At 44.4% G+C, this 25,704-nt stretch overlaps 2 protein-coding genes and 2 long non-coding RNA genes across 8 annotated transcripts in view; 1 reads left to right on the top strand and 3 right to left on the bottom strand.

Annotated features, from left to right (window-relative positions):
- LOC146640668 (uncharacterized) overlaps window positions 1-20,930 on the bottom strand; it is a 36,948-nt gene extending 16,018 nt beyond the window's left edge. The window contains exon 1 of the long non-coding RNA XR_014909989.1: window positions 20,797-20,930. This is a non-coding gene — a long non-coding RNA (uncharacterized LOC146640668). The remainder of the gene's footprint in view (window positions 1-20,796) is intronic.
- The window catches only part of LOC146640667 (uncharacterized), a 35,315-nt gene extending 13,983 nt beyond the window's left edge, over window positions 1-21,332 (top strand). Inside the window, exon 2 of the long non-coding RNA XR_014909996.1 lies at window positions 20,908-21,332. This is a non-coding gene — a long non-coding RNA (uncharacterized LOC146640667). The remainder of the gene's footprint in view (window positions 1-20,907) is intronic.
- On the bottom strand, window positions 8,155-9,831 carry LOC146640669 (uncharacterized). Its single transcript, XM_085400022.1, has 2 exons — window positions 9,492-9,831; window positions 8,155-8,601 (listed from the first exon to the last, which is right to left on the bottom strand). The coding sequence occupies exons 1-2, from the start codon at window positions 9,749-9,751 to the stop codon at window positions 8,331-8,333; spliced, it is 531 nt and encodes a 176-aa protein (XP_085256148.1). The 5' UTR covers window positions 9,752-9,831; the 3' UTR covers window positions 8,155-8,330.
- The window catches only part of LOC146640666 (uncharacterized), a 31,199-nt gene continuing 15,878 nt past the window's right edge, over window positions 10,384-25,704 (bottom strand). The window contains exons 1-3 of one of the 5 annotated variants that reach the window (XM_085399986.1): window positions 20,300-20,803; window positions 16,305-16,410; window positions 11,064-13,108 (exon numbers count right to left, since the gene is read on the bottom strand). In XM_085399986.1, coding sequence (XP_085256112.1) covers window positions 11,483-13,108; window positions 16,305-16,322 — 1,644 coding nt within the window. In that variant the 5' untranslated portion in view covers window positions 16,323-16,410; window positions 20,300-20,803 and the 3' untranslated portion in view covers window positions 11,064-11,482. Of the gene's footprint in view, window positions 13,109-14,501; window positions 15,695-16,304; window positions 16,411-20,299; window positions 20,804-25,704 lie in introns of those variants that run through there. The other 4 variants (XM_085399990.1, XM_085399987.1, XM_085399985.1 and 1 more) reach the window with 4 other exon arrangements.

Genomic DNA, 25,704 nt, shown 5'->3' with positions numbered 1-25,704 from the left:
TAGTTGGATAGTTTCTTCCTGCCGGCTGCCTTGGCTGACTTTTGAACTGGCGCGACACGCAGCTATGCAGGTTAGCATCATGCTGGTCCACTCTCCCAGCCAGCTGTTGGCGGTAATGCACCACCAACTGCCAATAAAACGACAAAGAAGAACAAGCTATGTGGGTATGTGAGTTGATAGGTTACTATGTTGGGAGCTTGCTGAGTGGATGAGTAAAAGAAGATGGCTTTGTCAAAAATACTTATAAAGTTATAAAGAGTGGAAATCTGAAGAGCTGTTATGAAATCAAACATAAGAACTTTAACCAAAGCTGTGCGCCTGGGTCTGACGGTAGAACAAGAAGAATAAATGAGGTATGAGCGGCTACACGGCTGATAACAGTCTGTGACAGCACAACAGCATACGAGTGTTCACTGTGAGCACGGTGGATTTTAGGAGGACACAAAAAGACTTTCACTGACTGGAAAATGATAAAGAGTGAAAGGAAGCTGCAGCAGAAACACTTTTTAGTTTGGAAGAGAAACAATGTAACACTTTTAGATGGAAACAATGTAAAGTGCAACAATTTACCTTCAATAAAAAAGAAATCCTTACTAAAACTATAAACATTTGAACCGTTTGATACTGAAACATAAAATGAAATAAACTCCATAAACAATCAAAATGAATTCAAACTGATCAGCAACATTAACTCAGGAGCACAATATATGAAACACTTTAACCTACAAAACAAAAACGAATCAAACAGTTTGTGCTGATTTCTTTCTTTGATCAAAATAACAAAGTCAGCATTAATGGCTCCGACGAGCACGTTTTGCAGTGCACAGCTTTTCAAAGCAGCTTTGAAGCAGGATCCTGCAGCTCTCAGCTCCTGCTCAGTGTTTAGCTGGGACCTGGACTTGGTCTGCAGCAGCAGCAGAGAAGCCTCACAAAGATGAGACTAAAGGAAGAAGAACGCCCAGAGCCTGCTGCCCTCAGAGTGGATACTGCTTCTCTACACTCAGCCAGAATCCACTCAGTGTCTGTGATGTGAACTGCAGTCTCAGTGTGGAGTCAGACGTCAATGAACTGGTTCTGCTCTGCAAAGCTGAAACCAGTTGGAGCTGGTCATGCTGGGAACTGTTTTCATGGAAGTCCTTTTAAAAGTATCCCATCAGTGATGAAATATGCTGCTTGATATATGGAGTCACTGAGGCGGCATCATCGTCAGTAGTGTCAACAAATTCATGCAGGTTCTCCAATGAATCTGTGTCTCCTTCATCGAGTCTCCTGCCCCACACTGCAAGCTTTCAGTGACAGAGCTGATCTTGTGACCTGAGGGAGGTTTTTATCTTTCCCTTGAAGCTGTAGATTTACTTCATTTCCAAATATGTCCCTCAGGTAGGCCAGTTTTGCCAGGAAGCTCTCATCACTAACTCTGCGACTTCATACTTGTGCTCCTGCTCCAAAAACATCTGATCTGCTCTCTGAGCTCAAAAACTCAGGACAAGACTTTTCCTGGTGACAGCCGCCTGGCTTCACTGTGAAACAGCACAGCTTGATGTTCGGCTACATCTCCTCACAGACAGCAGAGACACTCTTGTTTTTACTGGTCTGGTCTTTATAAAACCGACTACACCAATAATTTCAGTCATAACCTCACTGAATTCAGAGGAAAGCTGCTCTCAGTGTGAAACACTCCAGCAGAGGGCGCTGTTAAGTCCTTATTGTAACACAGTTACTGTGTGCAGTTAGACTTCATACATAATCTGCACTTATTTCCATCAGACATGCTGTCAGTAAATGATTGGTTTCTATTGATTCTACTTCCTGTTGACTCGTTTGATGACAGTGAAACAATCACAGCTGATTGTGTGATGATGTAAACTGTCACTGTTACATTCAGTGTGTGTGACATAATGTTAGTGCAGGCTGATAACAGCCTGGTTCTGTTAGAAACACATGAACGTGTCCATAGATCAGTGTGTGTTTAACATGAGAGCTTCAGCCCTGCTGATGTGTTAAATAAAGACATGCAGGAAAACTGATGAGACTCTGAAATAACTCTTTATATTTATAATGTAACTCTGCATCAAAAGAACAACAAAGGATCCCAGACAGGTTTCTGTGAACAAAGACCATTCTGATGTTTCTGTGTTTCTAACACTTTGACATTATTAGTAAACAGACTGCAGTGAGCAGCATTTATAAAGAGCTTCTATATAAAGATATGACAGCTGTTTGACAAGTTTATCACTCTGTGTTTGGACCTGATCAGTCCAGCTGTTTACTTGAAATATGTTCATTTTGGGGTGGGTACAGTTTCCTCTGCGGTGGGTAGGGTGGGCTGCCCCGGGTCCTGTGGGGCTTGGCAGTGCTACCGTAGGCCCTGGTCTGGATGGACCTGGGCTCCCTTGCCTTGGTGGGTACCAGAGGACGGGGGTGCCTACTGGGGTCAGCGGGGGAGCTGGCCCTAGGGAGGGGCATCCTCCCCTCCCTCCTTTTCCTCCCCATCCCCGGCTAACTCCCTCTTCCCGCTCCACCACACTCACCCACACAGGTAGGGCCTTGGGGTGCAGGTGTGTCACAGGGGTGCAGGTGAGACATCCCCCCCCCTCCCCTCTGTCCCCTTCTGGCCACCTGTGCCTCAATTTTATCTCACAACTTAGACATCCACATTACTTACACTCTCATAACACACACATATATATAGGGCCTTGAGGGTGGGCACGTTAACGGCATCCAGTGGACGGTCTGTGTACTCAAACCTACCTCTGGCGCTGGTGCCCACCTCTCAATTTTAAATCCATGTAGACATTGAGGGTTCTCGGGAGGGGCCATGCTAACACCTGCTGCTCTCTGGCAGCAGCACCATTTTTTAGTTTTAAATGCACTTTAGACAAACACGCAGCAACACTACACATGAGCGGGAGGAGGGAGGTATGGGGTCTTCACACACCCCCGTTCTCTGCTAGCCATTGGGGCGGGGGGGCTGGGAGGAGATGTTGGCTGTCCGATTGGCCTCCCTGCTGCTGCGGAGCCTGGGACGGTCTGCTTGCCTCCACCCAAGGGGGAAGGGTAACATCTCTTGGGTCTGGGTTCTGTTTCCCCCTCTGGGGGCGAGGGTACCTGGACCCGGGGTATAGAGTATGTTTGGGGAGTGTGATTGTGTGTACATGTCCATTTATGTCAGTCCTTACGTTGGGTGAGTGCTGAATGTTTGTATATGTGTGCATGAGGGTGGGAATGCATGTTTGTGTCTGTGTGTGCCTGTTTGTCTGTGTCTATATGTCAGGTCGGGTCTTAGACTCCACTTCTCTGGGAACTCCCAGGCCCTCCAAGGCCTATCTCCCCTCACCACACTCCCTGCTGGTGACTGATGCCCTCAGGGGTCGGTGCATTGGTGGTTCTTGGTGTCCGGGGCTGGGCGCTCAGGTATGTACCAGCTCACTCCCGGTGGCTACCTGGCGGGGCCTGGCGCCTGTTGCTCGGTCAGGCCTCCTCCGGGGTGCAGGGGGCCCTCGGGCCTCCGGCCTCTGGGCCTGCGGCTCGGTTCACTCTGGCACAGCTGGCTGCCGGCGGAGCCGTTGGGCACGCCGGTGCAGCCCCCTCTAGCTTCTGCTCGGTGGCTACTGGGTGATGCCTCGTCTGGGGATCCTCAGCCCTTCCCATGAGGGTGGCACAGATGCCCCTCCGGTGGTCCTCCTTGGGCTCTCGCACTCTGGGGCCTGGATCTCCTCCATGCCTGTTTCATGCCCTGGGGGACGGGGCTATGGCTCGCTACATCCTCTTGCAGACCATTACATGTGGAAACCATTTGAATACAAGCCACACAGGTGTGCACACGGGTGTTCACTGTTCGTAGACTTAAATTACACCTTTCTTGGCTGCTACTTCAAAGCACATTGTGCGCTGTCTGTCCTGCGTGCTGCAAAACACATTATTTGACCACAAGTGTCTGTGAAGGTTCTCAGTCATCCAGGTCATCGTAGTCAAAGGAGCCTCTGTCAGCAAAGAGGCACAGAAAAGAAGATCAGACACCAGCGAGGGAGGATAAGAAGGACAGATGCAACAACATTGTCATCCTCTATGTAGCCGGAGTATCAGAAAAACTCAGGAGAGTTTTCTCCAAGCATGACATCCCGGAGTATTTCAGACCCAGCAACACGCTCAGACAGAAACTGGTTCACCCGAAAGACAAAACGCCAAAACACAGACTTAACAATGTGGTGTATGCTCTACAGTGCAGCGAGGAATGCCCAGACCTCTACATTGGAGAGACCAAACAGCCACTTCACAAGCGCATGGCAAGACTCAGCAGTCCATCTGCATCTTAAGGATAAAGGACACTCTTTCGAGGATGCCAATGTTCACATTTTGGACGGAGAGGACAGATGGTTTGAAAGAGGAGTGAAAGAAGCCATCTATGTCCACTGTGAGCGACCATCTTTGAACAGAGGCGGAGTTTACGACATCAACTCTCTGCCATCAATAATCCAGTTTTGAGATCCCTTCCCAGATGCCTTAATGCCCACTCACATCCTGGGCCATCTGATCTCAGGAATTCGCATGATAAGGTGGGGCCAGGTTTCACAATGAACACACCCGAAACTCTGGCTGATTGGGACCCACACCCAGTTTCACACCTTGGCTCAGGCGATTAGAGGATCATCAGGGGGTCCTTTTGTCCCTCTGTGGGGGGTCACTCCCACTAGGTTTATATCTGGGACTCTCCACCATTTGACCTTAGAACTGAAGAAGCTTCTCGGATGAGAGGTGAAACGTCTTCAAGCAACTTAAAGAAGTCCAGACGCTTTTCTTTGCAAGCTCCTTTGACATTTGACCACAAGCAATCTTTTCTGGTTTGACGCCGTCTTTGTAGCCAGAAACCAGCTCTCTCCTCGGCTTCCTTCACTACACGCTTCCCCCACGCCAGTCTCCTCCGTCACTATAAAGGGGAGAGTCATGAGCTCCATCACCCTCACCTGTGCCGTCCAACGTCCCGCCACCAGCCTCCACTGCAGCAGGCCAGAGACCACACCCCTGCCACAATAAGTAAAAGTATATCCTTGCTGTACCCTTAATGCTAAATGTGCTAAATTAACCGCTGCCTTTGCCCCTTTGGGATTATTCTTATGTCACTGGGATGTTGACCTTTGACCTTCACATTAGAGAGATGGGCAGACATAATTAGTGTAAGAATTTTAAAGTAACAGGTAATAAAGAGAGTGTAGCAAATGTAGTCAGGTTTATTACTCTGTATCACACATGAGTGCCCGAGGGAGGCGGGGCTGACTGGGGAGACACAGGAAACAGAGAGACAGGGCTGACTCGACATGAAACGATGAAACGTGGGACACGGGAACAGAAACTAAACACAGGCTGAAATGAACACTGAGGGAGGGAGAACTAAGATTACTGAGAGCCTGATAAATAAGAAGAACAAAAACCAAGAAAAACAAGAGTCAAAGAAAAGCAAAAACACAAAGCATTGGGCCAGGACCCACTGCTGTGACATTTATATGTGATAAAAACATTAAAAACTGCTCAGATGTTGAAATCTTTCTACGTATACTTTAGGTTCAGCTCTCCAGCCTGGCATTTGGTTAAGCATGATTCAAACATTTGATTTTGTTTAACTGGTTTTAATTATAGTTACTTTTTGTGAACATTTGTTGCAGCATTTAAAAATACATCATTTATTTTCAAACTTTTATTTGATTTAGAGCATCATATTTGACCAACGTAAATGTTTTAATTTCATATAAAATAACTGAAACAGTGAACAAAATATCTGAAATCTTTCCTTCCTTAAAAGTTATAATCCTACTTAAGTTATAGTGCAAACGCTTAAACAACAAATATACTTGATGCTAATTAATTAATATTTCCCTTTGATGTTGCAACTATGCGGTCTCTTCTGTCTTTAAACAAAATAATATTTTCCAGTTACAGAAATCATAAAGTCCAAACTAAAGTGCTACTGTTGCTATATGCATTTTATATAAATCATGGATGATGGTCCTGACATGAAGGAAGAGAAAGTTACAGGTTGCATCCTTTGACTTTGTCTCCGTGCCTTTGGGCCATTTTCAGAAGGACAGATGTTTCTGTTCAATTCTTAAATCAATTTTTTCAAACACAAACACTATTTTAAAGCTTCTAGAGAGTAAAGTATTAATGATATTTATAATAACAATAATAAAAACAAAAGCTCTCAGCTCCATCAAACCAAGCAGCAGAAAGAACAATAACTGAAGAGAAAACTTTAACCTTGTAGACTTCATTATGTTCCAGCTGCTCTACAGATGCTGTGACCTCGAACTTAAGCAGGTCGTAACGTATGTGCAGCTCAATAACTTCATAATCAGACCCTGTGGTATTTAGGCAGCAGAACAACTAAGAATAACGGTGTGTTCACACCGAACGCGATGGACGCGAATAGAGCGTCAGGTTTACATGTAAAGTCAATGGAAAGGCGCGATGACGCGCGATTGCGGGTCCCGCGAAAATTCGGAAGCAGATTTGCGTCGCGAAAACGCCAAAACGTGTGAAACGCGCGTCAGTGTAGCGCGTCTGGCGCGTTTGACTCGCGAATAAAACCACGCGCGTGAGTTTTTGTGTTGCATTTTGTGCATACGCGCGTTTCGCGTCTACCGCTCGAGTTGGAAAAATCTGAACTCCAGCGTCAAATCGCGCCGCGACAACCAATCAGGAGCCTGGTGACGTGGCTGTTACCTAGGTCAAAGGGGCAGATCCAGCCAAAGCCTTTCATACTTCAATGGAGGGGAAGGCTAATCAATGCGGTAGCAAACAACTGGGAGCTGTACAACACCAGCTGCTTTCAGTACCGAGACAGGAATAAAAAGGACCGAGCTTGGAGGAAGATATGTGAAGAGATCGGGCAACCTGGTAAGTTCATTCATTTCTCTTTTGAAAGTTTTCACTGACCCGGGGAAGCCGCACAAAAGCTAGCAAGCCACCGCTATTTTCCCACTGACGTACAAATACCGTTCTGCTTTTATGCATGTTATCATTTAGGAATATATTTTATTGTTTATTAATAAACAGCACACAGTGGTCCCGCTGTTCATCCGTCACTGCTTTGCTTTTTCGCTGATTTTTTATTGCACAGTACAGCATTGCATTCTGCAGCCTGATTGACAAATCTCCTGCGCTTGCCAAATTTATCACGTTTGGTTTTGATAACCATCGCGTCCAATAGAAAAAACAGCACAAAAACACCCATAACTATGAGCCTCATTCGGAAATAGACACCTGCACCGTGAGGGAAAAAGGCGCACGAAAGTGGCGGGCAGATGAAGACAAACCGCGGCATAATAATACTTTTACGTTTTGCAATCTACAAAGGTTTGCACTTTGAGAATCAATTGTGAGAACTGTGACCAGGGGCTAGTTATTCTGAGAACCCCTGCAATAAATGAGGGACCACTGTCTACTCTACGATTATTATATCCAACCTGTTAACATTTAATACTGTATTGATAGAACCAACTGATTCTGCAGCAGAGCATCCCCAGTCCCTGAGCTCCTGCTGCTGCACCCACAGATATGTACAGCAAGCACTGATACCTTTTTAGTCGGTGGGATTCCCTTGTGATCACCTTTACTAAATATCTACAACCAATCTGATTATATCCTGTTATTGTTTTTTTTTTTTTTCAATGTTGAAATTAAAATCTAGTAGCAGCCTTCTCATTTCTTTGTGTTTTGTGCTGTTTTACAGGCCCACAGAGGAGGACGGCTCCGAGGCAGATGAGGGACGGGTCCCAGGACGGTCCATCGGCGGTGGAGCTGGCCATCCTGGAGTCCCTGAAGAGGCCACACCAGTCTCCAATGGAGCATTTCCTCCTCAGCCTTGTTCCTGCTCTGGAGAGCAGCTGGTCCTTTTTATTCCTGTCTCTCTGTAAATTCTTATATTTTATATATTTATGTTTAATGTTTTTCTGTTTGAGACTTTTAATATTATTTCAAATAAATGTTTATAATGACTAATGTCTCAGTTCTACTACACAGCAAATGTTGGCACACGACTTGACACATGTAGAATTTATTTCATATTATACTAATGACAAAATATACTGATACAGTGGGATGCAGAAGTTTGGGCAACCTTGTTAATAGACATTATTTTCCTGTATAAATTGTTGGTTGTTACAATAAAAAATGTCAGTTAAATATCATACAGGAGACACACACAGTGATATTTGAGAAGTGAAAAGAAGTTTACTGGATTTACAGAAAGTGTGCAATAATTGTTTAAACAAAATCAAGCAGGTGCATCAATTTGGGCACCACAAAAAAGAAATGAAATAAATATTTAGTGTATATCAATGTGTGTGTCTCCTATATGATATATGGGGTGCCTTTGTCTGGATGTGCTTCCCATCCAGAGCTGCACAGCACAGAGGAAAGTTCCAGCGCTCCTGGAATCCCTCTGTGATGGACCGCCAGTCTCCAGGTGAAGGCACAGCCATGAAGTCGTCCACTAGACAGTCCCAGATGGACGTCGCTGCCTGGGGGGTGATCTGGCTCACCGTGGACACACCGACTCTGAAACTGAACGCGATGGTCCTGAAGGAGTCCCCGGTGACAAGGAACCTGGACAAAATTGTTCAAAATCAGTATTATGTGTACTGCAGTTACAAAATACATTATTCAAATTCCAAAATACTTTTGTGATGTCAGATTTAAATCACAAAACTTAAATCTTACATAAAACATTTTGTAATTATAAGGATAATTACAAAATGTATATTAGATAATATCTAAAACAGTTGTGTTTTGTTTTAACTTTAACATATCATAATTTGATTGGTAGCAACTTTCACAACTACAGTGAGCCAATCACTCATAATTCCTAAACATGTCAATCAGGTAGGAATGAAGTGAGACATTAATAGAAATAAAGAGTTGTATGTTGACATGTAGCCCTTTCCTTGCTTAAATCATTAATATTTTTGAAAAATTAATCTGTGATAAGACATAGCTTATCAAGATAGAACCATGTAACTAGAGATGAACCAAACTGTTCACAGTTTTATCTAACTCTGTTTTAATAAAGGCTGTGACCCCTGCTATAGAGTCTGACAGCTGCAGGGATTATATACAAACATTCAACTATCCCAGAATTAAACCAGGTCTAAATAAAAAGGAGTGAGTATCACTACAAAGGTTAACTCAGTGGTCCTAATGCTACAGTTTGATATCAGCAAACACCGAGCGCATACATTGATGTGACACCACAGCCATGCTATCATTCAAACACTGATAACAGCATAAATCGAATTAAATCGGGACTTGATGAGAGCTTCTGAGTATCACTAGAAATATTATAAAGAGTCGTCTTTGTACCACAGTTTGCTTTCAGTAAACACCGACAGCATTCACTGTTAGCATAGCACATCCATGTTAGCAGTGTATAACTGGATGGATTAGCATATTAGCACAGATATCAATAAAGGACTACCGTATTAAATAGTTTTACTAACCTCAGGCAGACGGAAAGGCGCTCTGCAGGTGGGATTGAGCGTCTGTAGTTGGTGTCTAGGCGGGCAATGCTGGGACCGACGAGGGAAAGCAGGTCCTCAAACTGGCCGACGGTGATAGCGCTGGAATCGGCCGTCATCCAGGCGCAGCTCCTGGAGCAAGTGGTGAAACTCACCAAACTGCTCATGCCTCTGGAGGACCTGATGGACCCAGGTACGGCGAGGACGTCTTTTACGCTGCTGCTCTGCTCTCCACAGTACATAGAGAAGGGAGACTCTCTCTTCAAGCGCTAGCTCGATAGCTGCCATCTTGCAAAGATACCGGTCTGGCACAGCTCCCTCCCACATTCCTCCCACATTTCCGGTTCACGCGCGTCAAAATATCATATTTTGACGCGCGATGGATTTTTCTTGGACACGCGTTGAGACGCAAATGTACACGCGTCAAATTAGGGGCGTTTGGGGCGTTTTATTCGCGTCCATCGCGTTCGGTGTGAACACACCGTAACAACTACAAAGAATGTTTTTAGGTTTCTGTTGTACTGCAAGGTTCTGTACAGGAGAACCAAACCAAGAGCAAATATTACGTCTCATTTACACCTGAGCACGAAGAGCCATCAACATTTAGCAAATTGAATCATCTTTGTTTAGATGCAAGAAGAATCATATAGAAATGAAAAAGTAGAAATAGAAATCCAGAGCAAAGATATCCTCTAATTCAGCGTAGCACATGTGCAGCTGCTGCGATTCACGTAAGCATTCGGCTCGTCGCTGTTGCAGATTTTTCTCTCGCTGTTCTGGCTCACAGCGCTGCAAACACAAAAATAAATATCCCCAAAGGTGTGAAAGGGAGCTAATTAGTAAGAGTATTGTTACTCTCCGCAGGAGTAGTCCAGCAGTAGAAATCAGTCCAATAACAAGGTGTGTAACATCTAGCAGGGTGACAGAAAAACCCAGGGTAACTTCTAAGGACCTCAACGTCTCTCTCACATTGTGTTTTTTAAACATGCTTCCATTTGTCACTTCAGTCTTTACTCTGAAATACAGGAAGAGAAATCATGGCTGAAACAATTTCTCATGAAACCAGGGGTGTGGTCCAACAGTCAGTTTGGTGAGGAAGGTTCCTAACTGAGAGAAGTGACCCAGAAGTATCTGTGTAGCAGCCACAATGAATCCAGATCATGAGCTTTATTAACTGATCAAAGTCTCTTCTTTCATCTTCTGTATCATTTAGTTTGCATTGGTAATGCCCATTATTGTAATGCTTTTTTAAGACGGGCAAAACTTTATTTCACTTTGGGTTAGCTGGGATAAGTGATGGATGGAGGGAATTTTACTTCAGCCACAGAAATCCTAAACAGGAAGGAGGAGCAGAGTTACAGTGGATCACTATCCAGCAGGGAAACAAGGTTTATTTCAATTTCTTGGCCATGAGTGAGATTTACTGAGTGGGCAAATTAGGGAGACGACACCATCAGATCCCGAGCCCTCCATGTGTTAATCAAGAGACGGCTGCTGTGCTACATCCATAAATAATGAATAAATTAGGAGCTAAAGCTGAAAGGACAGTTTATTTGTACCATCTTCACGTGAACACATTCAAGAACATCACAGATGAAGAAACATTAAAAACTTCCACACTACATAAAGCAAGAAAAATAGTTTTTCTTTCAGGTGGTTTCAGAAAAACAGAAACATCAAACATCTCCAAGACTCTCTTTGAAAGAACTAAAAACCTTTGTTCTCATGGTCCAATCATGAGTGAACTCCCCGATGAAGCCTTGTGTGCTAAAACATGTCAGAGTTTTAAAGGTTAAACATGAGTTTCCAAAACGTTTTGCTGGAGAACAATGAACTATTTGACTGAGTTTCAATCATTTACAGACAAGCAAAACCAGGACAGAGAAAAAAGGACAAAACTGACTCAGTAAAACAACAGAAAAGAAGATCCCATGTAGATCTGTATTATGTAGAAGTTCATCCCAGCAACCAGTTCAGTTCAACACAAGTTTAAATGATTCTATCTGAACTCTGTGGAGCCTGATCTCAAGCTTTTTGAGTCTGACACAGAAACCAGAGGATCTTTCTGTGTCTTCAGATTCACTGTGATCCAGTGATGGGAGTGATTTCAGCCCTGAGTGATCGCGCTGATGTTTGCACAGAGCAGACAATGAGGTGAATGTTTGGGCACATTGGTAACAGTGAAACAGTTTATTAGTAACGTGGGATCGTTTGTGTGCAGAGTATGAACTGAGATTCCTGAAGCTCTTGTCACACTGGTCACAGCTGTAGTTTCCTTCTATGTGTGTTCGTTCATGAATGTTACGATGACCTGACTGTGAGAAGCTTCTCTCACAGTAGCTGCACTTATAGAGTCTCTTTCTGGTGTGGATCTGTTGGTGTCGTCTCAGGTGACGTGGAGCTTTAAAAGTCTTCTCACACAGGTCACATTGATAAGGTCTCTCCTCAGTGTGGGTAAACATGTGTTGTTGTAGGTGTGCGTCTGTTGTAAACTGTTTGCCACACTGTTCACAGCAGTACACATCATGTCTGGTGTGAATGCGTAGGTGTGTATTTCGGTTCCCTCTCCGGTTGAAAGTTTTTCCACAGATGTCACAGCTGTATGGCTTAATTCCAGAGTGGGTAACTAGATGACTCTGTAAGCTGCTACTACGAGTAAAAGCTCTGCCACACTGATCACAGCTGTACGCTTTAACTCCACTGTGGATGAGTTGGTGTCTTTTTAGGGAATCCTTCAAGGAAAAAGACTTTCCACACAAGTCACAGCTGAACGGTCTCTCTCCAGTGTGGATGACCTGATGATGTTTTAGTGAAGCCTTCAGAGTAAACTCCATCCCACACTCATCACAGCTGTATGCCTTAATTCCAGAGTGGGTAACTAGATGACTCTGTAAGCTGCTACTGTGAGTAAAAGCTCTGCCACACTGATCACAGCTGTATGCCTTAATTCCAGAGTGGGTAACTAGATGCCTCTGTAAGTGGCTACTGTGAGTAAAAGCTCTGCCACACTGATCACAGCTGTACTTTTTAACTCCACTGTAGATGAGTTGGTGTTGTTTTAGGCAACGCTTCCAGGAAAAAGACTTTCCACACAAGTCACAGCTGAACGGTCTCTCTCCAGTGTGGATGACCTGATGCTGTTTTAGTGAAGCCTTCCCAGTAAAACCCTTCCCACACTCATCACAGCTGTATGCCTTAATTCCAGAGTGGGTAACTAGATGCTTCTGTAAGCTGCCACTGTGAGTAAAAGCTCTGCCACACTGATCACAGCTGTATGGCTTAATTCCAGAGTGGGTAACTAGATGACTCTGTAAGCTGCTACTGTGAGTAAAAGCTCTGCCACACTGATCACAGCTGTACGCTTTAACTCCACTGTGGATGAGTTGGTGTTGTTTTAGGCAACGCATCCAGGGAAAAGACTTTCCACACAAGTCACAGCTGAACGGTCTCTCTCCAGTGTGGATGACCTGATGCTGTTTTAGTTTAGCCCTCAGAGTAAAACCCTTCCCACACTCGTCACAGGTGTGTTTTTTCTCTCCCTTTCTTCTGTGAGGTTTGTCGGCCTCCTGAGAGCGCTGACTTCTGGCTCCATGTTGGTCCTGCAGTGACAGAGATACAAACAGAGGCAGTGAGTGAAATGCAGTCGTGGAACAAACTCAACCTTCAAACTCCATTAACACTAGTTTTAAACCTGAAGGTGGAGCGTGGCACCAAACACCTTAAAGGTCTCTTATCCCCACCTGCTGGTAGTTCTAACACATTACATCCAACCTGCTGTTAAAGATAATTCATGACTGTTCAAACACTAAAATCATGCACACACACACACATAATAATAATAATAATAATAATATTTCTCTGTCAGCCTTCTCGGTTACGAATCGTCTTCTGCGCCTCTGTCATGCGGCGTCCCACAGGGCTCAATTTTAGGGCCACTGCTCTTTTCACTGTATCTATTGCCTCTGGGTTCTATCCTTAGAAGGCATGGGATCTCATTTCATTGTTATGCCGATGACTGCCAAATTTATTTGCCACTAAAACACAAGGATGGCATCTCCATAAAACCTCTATTTATATATACACATCACTCTATTTATATAAAACCTCTATATATTTCATATATCAGTCTACTCTTCATTCTATCAGACACAGTTATCACAGCTCCTACATTTGCTTTTTACACATATAAGCATTGAGCCAAATGTAATAATGCCAACATACTGAAGGAACAATATTTGTCTCTTATATATGATACATCTGTATACACACTGTCACAGATACTTGTCTGTGAGTGAAGTGATTAATATAATAACTATAATATTGGCCATATTATATTTACATTACCACAGTGAGATGACTTTAGTCTCATGAACAACATCAGCTAATTGTTATTTACAGCTAATCTTAAACGACTGTTCAGCACAGAAATGAAGCCCAACAATCATGTTTCACAGTCCTGTGGTCTCAGCCTCAGATACTCATCAAATCACACAGAGCTCATGTAGAAACAAATGAGTGAGGTCTTCACTCACCCCGGTTCTGTTAGCCGTCAGGGCTGGCTTTCAGACTGGGGTCTGGGATGCGGGGCCTCCCTGCTACTGCAGATAAGGAGGTGGTCCGCTTGCCTCCACCCCAGAGAGAAGGGTTACATCTCCTGGGTCTAGGTGCGGCTTGCCCCTCTGAGGGCGGGGGTACCTGGACCTGGGATATAGAGTATGTTTGGGGAGTGCGACTGTGTGTGCAGTGTCTATTTGTGTCTGTCTACACGTTGGGTGAGTGCCGAGTATTTGGTGGTGCATATGGGGTGGGAATGCACGTCTGTGTCTATATGTCAGGTTGGGTCTTAGACTCCACCTCTCTGGGTTCATCTCAGGCCCTCTAAAGTACGGAGGCCTATCTCCCCTCACCACACTCCCTGCCGGTGGCTGATGCCCTCAGACATTGGTGTGTTAGTGGTTCTTGTCAACTAGGGCTGGGCGCTCATGTATGTACCGGCTCACTCCTGGTGGCCGATTGGCGGGGCCTGGCGCCTGTGGCCCGGCTGGGCTCCTTCCCGGGGGTTGGGATGCCCTCAGGCCTCTGGGCCTGAAGCTCGGTCCTCTCTGGCACAGCTGGCTGCCGGCAGAGCCCGCGGGCACGCCACTGCAACCCCCTCTGGCCTCTGCTCCGTAGCTGCGGGGTGACCTCTCCTTTGGGGCTCTACTTAGCTCTTCCCAGGAGGGTGGCACGGTTCCTCCCCCCTTTGGTGGTCCTCCTCGGGTCCTTGTACTCTGGGGCCTCTGGATGTCTGGGGCCTGGATCTCCTCCATACCTGCTTCATACCCTGGTGGACGGGGCTGTGGCTCCCCACACTCCCTAGCAGATCGTTACATGGAGAAACCTTTGGAATACAAGCATGCTGATCCACACAGGTATGCACACAGGTGTACACACAGGTGTTCACAGACGCGGACTACAGCTTTCTTGGCTGCTGCCTCAAAGCACACTGTGCGCTGTCTATCTTGCGTGCTGCACAATATCGTTTATTATTTAGTATCTACTGTTATCTACTGTTAGCTAGTTTATTGTGATGGTGCTGTTTTTATTATGTTGCTCTTTGTTGTTTGCTTTCTCTTCTGTTTTTTTTCTCCATACAGGTGACCCAGGAGTTTTGTTTGTGTTTTTTTTTTCTTTCTTCCCCCCCCTCTCACCGTCTCTTCTCCCCTTTGGTTTTCTTTCTCTCCCTCTCTTTCTTTCATTCTTTCCCCCTGTCCTATCCCACAGTCATGTCTGTCCCGTTTGTAGCAACTGAAAATAAAATAAATTCATAATTATAATAAAGGGCAATCAAACGGACCAATATGGCAAGGCCATGATGATCCACTTGGTAAAATAAATCCGCTTGGCATCTTTCTTGGCCTCAAGACAACAATTCTGATGGCTAAAGATCCAAACGGGACACAAAAAATAAAATAAAATAAAATAAAATAAAAAGAAACAAATGAACTAAATATGTTCTCCTTCATTTCTGTCAAACAAAGCTGTATGAAACGTTTCCAGCTGTTAGTATCATGGTTGCTAGGCAACCCGGGAAGCGCGACGGAGGCTAGACGTCCCATTTCACGAGCCTACGAGCCTCGCACTTCGGCCTTAGCGGTCTTTGAGTACGCGGCCCTTGAGGACTTTAAAGCTGCAGAACCTGAATCGGGAGCCATGATGATCTCCAGCCTCGTGCTCGCCAACATTCTCACCTGAGTTAAGAAGACGATCACTGAAATGGTCTCAGCAGCTCCTTTGATGACAGCAATGAAATGCAGTGGTAAGGCTTTTTGGGGATTAAGTTCGTTTTCATGGCAAAGAAGGACGATGCAGTTCATCTGATCACTCCTCATAACATTCTGGAGTGCAGTCAAAATGCTATTATAAAATCTTAAGCAGCAACTTCTCCAGGTTCCAATATTTATGCAATTCTCAAACCTTTTGGCCACGACTGTATAACCTCTTCTGAAGTTTAGTGGATATTATACATGGTTATGCTCAGGATGTGTCGGCCAGTTTCCACTGGAAACGCCTTTTGGTTAAACTGTCAGCGAGGAATTTGCATTGGCACTGTTACATTTTTATATAACTTTAATGCACATAAACAACAGCTGCTTGTTTCAGTGAAAATACATTGATGGGTTTTTAATAAAGTTGTGCAGCTGTAAAGTATTTTGTCTGGTGTCAATTATATCGTCAGCTACATCGTTATGGCAAATGTTCAAATGTATATGGTGATAAATATCTTTGGTCATATGGTCCTGCTCTGTCTGTCACCTTCTGTGTTGAGCTCATTGTTTCCTCTGTAGTGGCTGAGCTGAGTCCAAGTAGCTGAAAATGTTCCTCTGCTGCTCCGTCAGACTCTCCTCCTCCTGCTGATCAGCTGGGACACAAAACAGATCTTTGTTAGGCTCCACACTGCACTGAAGAGTCAAAGTGTCTCATATGTTCATCTGACAAGTAAAAGAACACATTTTTGTTTCCCGAGGTGGGCAACTTGTTGGAAACAAACACAAAAGGTTTGAGCACTGATACCTGCCATTGCTGCCATTGAAAGATGCAACGCCAGCAATGTGGATTGTCAAGACTCAAACCAATCATCAAGCAAAGACAACAGGGATCAAATGTACCGCATTTTGATCCGGGACGTACTCTGCATGAAAACAAGCGCTCACTCTTCCTGCTCAACAAATGACAAGGGCGGAGCCTTATACCACGTGATACAGAAGCTGTGCCATGTGATGCTAAAATTAGCAGGGAAACAACAACGGAGAGCACGTCAGGGATGACGAGAAAGTGACAGGAGAAAATCCGTCCCAGTCAACCACCCAAACATCAATAACGGGAACCTTTTTTTTTTTTTTTTTTTTTTTTGGCCTGTCCCGTTTGGCTCTTTTGCATCAGAATTGTTGTCTAAAGGCAAAGAAAGATGCCCAACGGATTTACTTTACCAAACTGACCATCCCAGCCTTGCCGTAATGGTCCATTTGATTCACCTTTTATTGTTTATTTTATTTTCACTTACTGAATACGGGACAGACTTGACTGGGGGAAAGAAGGGGAGAAAGAAAGAGGGAAAGAGAAACAGCTGAGAAGAGGGACGGGGGAGAAGGGCAAAAGACAAAAACCAACAGAACGGGCAGAGAAAAAAAAATGAATATATCAATCACCTGGATCACCTGCTGAGAAAGAAAAAAGAAAGCAAGCAGAAGAGAACAAGAGTAATAGAATAAACAACATCACAATGATATATGGGAATATGACAGTAAATACTAAATGTTAAACATTATTGTGCAGCACATAAGATCAACAGAACACAGTGTGCTTTGAGGTAGGAGCCAAAAAGGGTGTAGTTTGTGGGTGTGATCACCCGTGTGTACACCTGTGAGCATGGACGCGCTTGTTTTTTGTTTTTTAAAAGGTTCCTTCATGTAATAATCTGCTAGAGGGTGTGGGGGGGCCACAGCCCCGTCCTCCAGGGCGTGAAGCAGGTGTGGAGGAGATCAAAACTCCAGACATCCAGAGGCCCCCAGAACACAAGAGACCAAGGAAGACCAACAGAGGGGCAGCTGCGCCACTGTCCCAGTAAGAGCTGAGGAGAGTCCCAGATGAGGGCTCACTCAGCAGCCGCGGAGCAGAAGCCAGGGGGAGTTGCAGTGACGCGCCCGTGAGCTCCGCCGGCAGCCAGCCGTGCCTGAGTGACCGAGCCCCAGGCCGAGAGGCCGGGGGCACCCCACCTCCGAAGTGGCCCGAGCGAGCCCCAGGCTCCAGGCCCCGATAAGCGGCCGCCAAGGAGTGAGCTGGTACATACATGAGCGCCCAGCCCTAGTGGACAAGAACCACTAACACACCAATGTCTGAGGGCATCAGCCACCGGCAAACGCTACACAGTGCCGTCCAGCAACTATTTTTCTATTGTTGCACTACCTCCTCTGTACACGCAGCGTCGAGCAACGGTGGAGACGGCATTTCAAGCAGGACAACATTTTGCTGCAACAACAAAACGTGAGACATTTGTTGTTTTATGTTTATTTATTGTTATGAGAGAATCATGATCTCAATTCTAAGCCAAAAAATCGTGATTCTCATTTTATGCAAAATCGTGCAGCCCTAACATTAACACAAAACTATTGTTTCACCAGAGAAACACACATGAAGAGAGAGAGAGAGACAATAACAGCTAATGTGGATTGTCAAGACTCAAACCAATCATCAAGCAAAGACAACAGGGATCATTTGTTTCTGTTTATTTAGCATTCACAGCATTTGTAGTTGCCTTCTGTGCAGGGGAAGTCCACGCACACTGTGTGGTACCGCCATCCGCAGAAGGTGCATTCAACCTCTGTAAGAGAAACGAGATTGTCTGAGACTGAAATGATATTAACTAAAGTGGTGATTTGTAAACCTTCACATTTTGATCCGGGACGTACTCTGCATGAAAACAAGCGCTCACTCTTCCTGCTCAACAAATGACAAGGGCGGAGCCTTATACCACGTGATACAGAAGCTGTGCCGTGTGATGCTAAAATTAGCAGGGAAACAACAACGGAGAGCACGTCAGGGATGACGAGAAAGTGACAGGAGAAAATCCGTCCCGGTCAACCACCCAAACATCAATAACGGGAACCTTATACAGCGCTTCCCTATACACGTCGAACTCCCGCAGGCACAAAGACATTACGGAGGCTATCACTTATCACCTGACCAAAGATATGGCTCCATCAACACTGTGCAAAACGAGGGATTTAGGAAAACGATCAACACCCTAGACAAACGCTACACAGTGCCGTCCCGCAACTATTTTTCTATTGTTGCACTACCTGCTCTGTACACGCAGCGTCGAGCAACGGTGGAGACGGAATTTCAAGCAGGACAACATTTTGCTGCAACAACAAAACGTGAGACATTTGTTGTTTTATGTTTATTTATTGTTATGAGAGAATCATGATCTCAATTCTAAGCCAAAAAATCGTGATTCTCATTTTATGCAAAATCGTGCAGCCCTAACATTAACACAAAACTATTGTTTCACCAGAGAAACACACATGAAGAGAGAGAGAGACAATAACAGCTACCAAACAGTCGTCATAATTCGTCACACAATGAGAAAAGGACAAATCAACAAGTAACAATGACTAATTAATAATAAAATCTGTAACATAATGTATTGTTTGGAGTTTAGTCTGATTGGTTCAGGATGACCTGCCATTATCCAATCACACGTCTGCTTACCTGCATCTTTTCTCTTTTTTCTAACCTGAGCACCTGATGGCTTTGAACTTTTGTTGTCCATCTTCCATTGGTTTGAATTTTGCGCTCCAGTACAAACACAAATCCCCCAACCCGAGGATCAGCACAATTAACCTAACAGACCTACACCTTAGTTCACAGATTCACTTTGTCTAAGGTTGATTTCTGGGATTTCACACAACCCAGGATTCAGATCGTGAATCCATGATGGGCTTGGATTTACATCATTATAAATGAAATGTGCTCTACTTGGAAGCAGCCGGCCCCGCCCCTTTTGACGGGTTGTGTGAGACTTTAAATCATCAAACTGTAAATTATAAATTTAAATTGTTATTGATCCTTTACCCCGAGTCCTAAAGTGTAGATTTATTTTCTTACTCTTCTTATATTTATTGTTTGTTTACTTGCACCGCTGTAACTGCAGCCTCGTCGTCTCGTCTCTCTATATGCTGGACTGTCTGTAGCGGAGATGACAATAAAGTTTACTTTGACTTCAGCAGCGCGCAGGCGCACCGAGGGCTCTCGCGCTCACTTTATAGAATGTAGAAAAAACATGGGTGCAGATTATAAGTCTGTATCATAATATCTGTTTGTTGTGTTGTTTTTATTTTGTTTTGCGAGTTGGTTATTAGATGCCGCTCCAGCCAGCCAGAGACTCCCCGCCGCCCCGCCCTCTCCTCCCTGTGCCGCCAGCAGCAGGCGCACCTCGCAAACGGAGGGCGCCCTTACTCCCAGCAAATGGCTGATAGAAAACCGATCGGTGCCTACGAATTTCCCAATATGCGCTGGCATGACGTCAGGGAAGCATGGGTACGACCGATTATTTTATTTTTTTCTTGCCAATGCCAGTGATGACCCCCCCACCACGATGCATTCTATTGGTTTGCACACTTACACACACCCTGCTGTGGTTTCCTGTTTTGCTGGACTCTGGAGAGCCCCGCCTTTAACGCTCTTCTCTCACAGAGAGCAACAGAAAACTTGGAAAAACTCCAGATTGACTGAACTCAGTTCAAAGTTACCTTGACACCTTTAGATGTGAGACGTAGTGATGGTCCGCTTGAAGCTGACGCTCCGGTGCGTGTGTCAGAAAGATCAACGCGCTGCTTCAGAAGCACCGTGTCGAGGCTTGATTCGGCTACGGGCTGTGCGTTAAACGTGAGTCTGGGAGCGCGCTAGCCGCGTGACAGAGACGCAGGCTTCTCCGCCGTTTGGGGCGTAGAGAGTTCTCCGCCATTTGGGGCGTGGAGAGAACCTAGGTTCGGAGTCCGGAATCTCCGCCATTTGGGGCGTTGGAGAGTGTCCGAAGGTTGAATTCTCCGCCATATGGGGCGTTTGAGAGTTTTCAACAGAGAGCGCTAGCTGTGCGTGCAGACGCAAGCGATAGGCCTATGTTGTGTGTGTGTGTGCGGGCCAGACGTGGTCTGCGTGAGTGTGGCTGATTGTTGTCTTGTAATGGAGAATAAAATGTGTAAGTCTGCCTTAGAAGGAGATGTAAAATTTATGCAGAAAGTTTTACCAGGCAGCACGCAGTATGTAGGTTGTTGGTGTGAGAAATATGGATTTGAAGGGACATTAGTGGAAGTTAAGTGTAAAATGCTGGTAGAAAGAATAGCTGTAAGTGTAGCAGGTAAAACAGGTAAAGCGAAGCAGAGGAAGGAATTGCAGTTAGCAGTTGCTAAGTTGTGGCTGGAGCAGGCTCAGAAGAGGAGAGAAGCACAGAATGTTAAAAGAGCAATATTGCAAGAAGTTCTTGTGAAACCTGAGGATGAAACTACAGCTCAATCCACTGCAACTACTCTAGAACAACACCGTAGAAAAGCATTAGGAAGAGCAAGAATGTTAGCAGAAAGTAGAGCCAGAGAAGCGTGTGAGAGAGCAGAGGCAGAGGTGGAGGAGAGATTAAAGGCATATTAGGAGCAGCATTGAGTCCATTACAGACTAGGCAAGGTAGGAAACAGAAAGGAAAGAAAGTGAACACAAACGTTACAACTACATATCCATCCCTGACACAACACAACACAAAAAAAAAAAAAAAAAAAACATATGGTGTTTCTGTAACAGAGTGTGAAGATGAAGAAAGTTTTTCTCCTGATCAATTCGGCGAGTGTGAGAGTGTCTGACGTCATGGTGTGTGTGAAAGGTATCCAGCTGGGGCAGACGTGATTCTGCAGGTCACCTGCCCAGTGGACAAAAAGAAATAAAATAGTTGTGTGGATGAATGATGGCACGAAGAGTGTTTGGTGTTTCTCAGTCTGAAACAGCTGTAATGCTATTTTCTGTTTTGGAGAAAAGTACAGTTAAAGAAAAAAACAGAGAGAGATGTGTGTTGTTTTAAGCAGTGATGAGAATAATGAAAGTGTGATGAGAGAGGAACACAAAAACATACAGAAAATGCATTAACCATACTAACCCTACATGCATATACACATACAATGATACTAATGAGACCAGACAGCATCTTAAGCATGAGATTCTGTTTGTCATCTTGTCCAAGTCACTAGTAAGATGAAAGTGATACATAGACTAGTGGACTGAATATTATAGGAGGACAGATGGTTGCATCATAGAGGAGAAAACAGAATGCTGATGAGAGGTCTTAAATGAGTGAGTTGAGTGAGCTGATTGTGAGTTTCTGGTGTGTGAAGAAGTTTTACCATGGCACACATTTAGTTACATGAGAACTAAAACTTATTATGTGCTAAGACAACAGGGTTATGCTGTATGTTGTGTGTATGGCTGATTGGATGAATGTTTGAGATTAAACTGGCTGTTGATTTGTTTTTGTTACTAAGTTGAACCTGCCAATTGGGTTGTTACGATTTATCCCCCTGGCATGAAGAACACGTGTCATGACTTAAACAAGACCTATCTTTCTTTTATTTTGTTACTTTCATGGTGCACTGAAAGTTTTGTTTGATGAGTCAACCCCCACCTGACAAAGGTGTGGATGTATCTCTGTGTGTGTCTCTGTTGCAGGAGCAGAAGGAGACCACAGGATTCCTCCTGTGGGTCACATGACTATGTGAACTCTGAAAATTTAACCTTTTTAGTTTAAATTCTCTTTCTGTGAATTTACCATGTGTGTGTGTTATTCACTAACTTGTGTTGCTCACAGACATTACTGTGAGAAAGTGTATACACCTGCGCAGCGCTAACATTTACATTTCTTTTTACAGCAGATGGTTGATCATGTGATTTGTAAAGGATTCAGCACAGACAGACAAGTGACGATTGAACAGATGTGCAGTGGTTACAGAATAGTTACATGGAGCTCATTATCTGACCACACTGTTGGGCTCATGGTGAGTGACAAACTTAAGGGAAGTCACTGATTACAATGTGGAATAACATTGAGATGTTAAATAATTTGGAACAAATTATGGGAAAAGTAGGAGTTTAATGAGTTTAGAATAAACCTGCAATGATACTTGTCTCTGTGATGCTAAATACTTTATTACTCTTATGATCTACAGTTGGTTGCAAATGTGAAGTTGTTTTAAATTTAAGACTTTGTCTTCTGTGATACAGGAGCTGGGAGCTAAACAAGCTGAACATTTAAGTGCTGACTAATGTTTTTACACAGGGTTACAGCGAGTGAAGCTGCTCCAAGGGACAAACCCTGGAGATTGTTTTAGGGAGACTGTGCAACATTCTTGTACATGTCTCATTGGGGAGTTGACACATGGCGAAAGCCGTGTGGCGAGAGGAGTGTCATTTTTTCAATTTGTAGATGTCGTGAGGTGCCATGACGAGAAGGAGTGACTGAGAGGATCGCCCATAAGATGGAAGCTGAGGGAGCGTGCCAAGCTCCAAAAAGTGACAGCGCAGAGGAGGTCCAGCGATGGACTTGTGGTTCTGTGAACAGCACAAATGCCAGGTGACTGTAAAATAACTAACAGCACTTTTTCCACAAGTGAAGCCAGTAACTTACTATCCTAAAAGATTAGCTCTAGTTGCTCGTGCTTTACCTCCATGCGTGAGATCAGTATGTGCAGCAGCTTAAGCTGTACAATGTTTCAGGAAATAGTTTATTTCACCTTTTGCAATTGTTAGTTCCAGAAGAGGTAGATGTTTACTATCGCAGACTAAACTTACATTTCTGTCACCTACAAGACACTTGTCTTTAATGTTACTGTTACTCTCACAACCACACATATTACCATAAAGTGGTGCACAATTCTGAATCTGTCAAACCCTTTTTGCCAATGGAGGAGGCCACTTCTCTTGAGTAGAGAGCGCGAGGAGAAGAAGTGTAAGCTGAGGGATGACTTAATAGATGTGCCACTTGTTGAGGGAAAGGTTTGGTTTGTTGATGATTTGAGTTTTACAACAGCAGAGGGACAGACTAGAACAGGTTTTACTGTAGCAGACAGTGAGAGAGAGTTATCTATGTAGGACAACTAGCATGTTTCATATTTGCTTGAGCAGCAGAGATGCTAGCTTTAACGGAAGCGTGTAAAGCTGTAGAGAGACAATATACACTGATAGGTAGTATACATTTGCTACTGTACATTTCTTTGTAGTGCAGTGAGTGAGACGAGGTGAGATAACTTCTACAGGGAAACCTGCAGAATACACCAAACTCTTGCAAAATCTGCTGGATGCAGTGTTATTAACCAGTGGAATTGCCGTTTGTAAATGTGCAGCACACATGTGAGGGAGAGATCCAGTTGCATTTGGGAAAGTTCTTGCAGATAAGATCACAAGAGAAGCAGCTGTAGTTAAACATGGTGTTAACCTTCTATCAGTACAACATCAGCAGACATGCAGGCCCACTCACCTACAGCAGGAAAACAGTTGTGACTTACAGAGGGAGCAAGCTTGCAGGATGATTTTTTATCTGTGTGATAAACCAGTACTGCCTAATAATTTGTATAAGACTGCTGCTATTTTGAGCCATTGGCTATACCATGTCTCAACAGGAGGGAGATGAGCAGTCGTTATACTCACTCTAGAATTAGTTTATACTCTAGGATTATTAAATACTTTTTAAAAAGAAAAAACTTTTTGCAGGCAGTAAAGTTAAGATTTAGGAAGACAGGCAGGACATGGTTAGACTGTATAGAATAAGTACATGAGGATTACTCCAACAGAGAATGGTCTGACTCTTTGAGATTACACATGTTAGAGCATTTAGAGTTCCAGTCTTCTGTAGTGATGATAGAAAAGCAGAAGAGAGAGCATATCAGCAGATTAGATGCTTGAAAATGTTTAAAAGTAAAGTAGTTATGAGAACAAATGATCTGCCAGATGATTCTGTTTCTTCGCAGGAGCAGAGCCTGAAGTCTGGAGATTGGATGATGATAAGGCCATGGAGAGGAAGTGCTGGTCCAGTCCACGATGGGAAGGTCCATATCGGATGCTGCTGACGACGACCACAGCAGTGAAGATTGCTGGAAGGAACACTTGGATATATCAAGCGCACTGCAAGAAGGTGACACACATCCAGGCCAGCTCGGAGTAAGTGGCAGGAAGACCGGGAACAAAGGGGGGGGGGAAAGCCTCCAGGGCCCCTCGTCTCAATCCGGTGAAGAAACTAACTGAGCCACAGGTACTCATCAGAATGGCTGGGAATGTGCTGTGCATCTTCTTGTGCCTGTGGACCCTGAGTGGGATGACAGGGAGCGCACTGGAACAGAGCAAACCACACCCAGTACCCGCATGGGTTTTCAACAACTACTGGTGGCAGTTTAAGAACACAACCGCTCACATAAACAACGAGACCAATGGTTATGCTTGTGATGCCACTGGCTACACATTCTTCTGGACTGTGGCCATATAGCATCACTGAGAGCGAGACAGTTTGTTTGGTTGCTTTGGCAACACATCCAGGAACACTGCCAACTTTTCAACTGCTCTGAACCTGAATGGAAGGTTGATTCACCAGTAGCTGGGAAGGTGAACTGCTCTGGTGAGACAGACCTGCTCATCTGACTCAAAGAATATGACTTGTTGCAGGACATTATACAGTTAAACGAACTGGAAACAGGCCAATTGCCTATGTGTATGAAGGACAATGGATTAGCCCAAGTTGGAGATTAACCATGGAACATGGCAACATCACCTATTCTTTTGTCTTCTGCAAGAAGGATGTAAACAGAGAAGCCTTTTGTCTATATTTACATCATGAAGACTTGAGGTTTTGAGCCAAGAAGATCAAAACAGCTTGATCCAATTTCCTTTACAAAGCTTTTTCTGTGGTGACAACAGGACAGGAGAAGAGTTGTAAATGCAGATAATTCACCAGTTGACTCTAACCCCCACAGGATGCCTACAGTGAGAAGATTTGGGGGGTTGATAGGAGTCATAAAGACGGGTGTTGACCAGGCTGCAGCTTTGAAGTTAGCTGAGAGCCACATGGACAAACAATAAAGTCGACTGATGCGTTTAAATACCTATGTCTGTATACAGTTGGATTGTAGTG

Source organism: Rhamphochromis longiceps, unplaced genomic scaffold (assembly GCF_057381845.1).
Source record: "Rhamphochromis longiceps isolate RC_006_pf unplaced genomic scaffold, R_longiceps_female_GT1.1 unmapped_scaffold_4, whole genome shotgun sequence".
NCBI classification, from domain to species: domain Eukaryota; kingdom Metazoa; phylum Chordata; class Actinopteri; order Cichliformes; family Cichlidae; genus Rhamphochromis; species Rhamphochromis longiceps.
The sequence above is the reverse complement of the archived record's forward strand: the minus strand, read 5'-3'. Positions and strand labels throughout refer to the sequence as shown.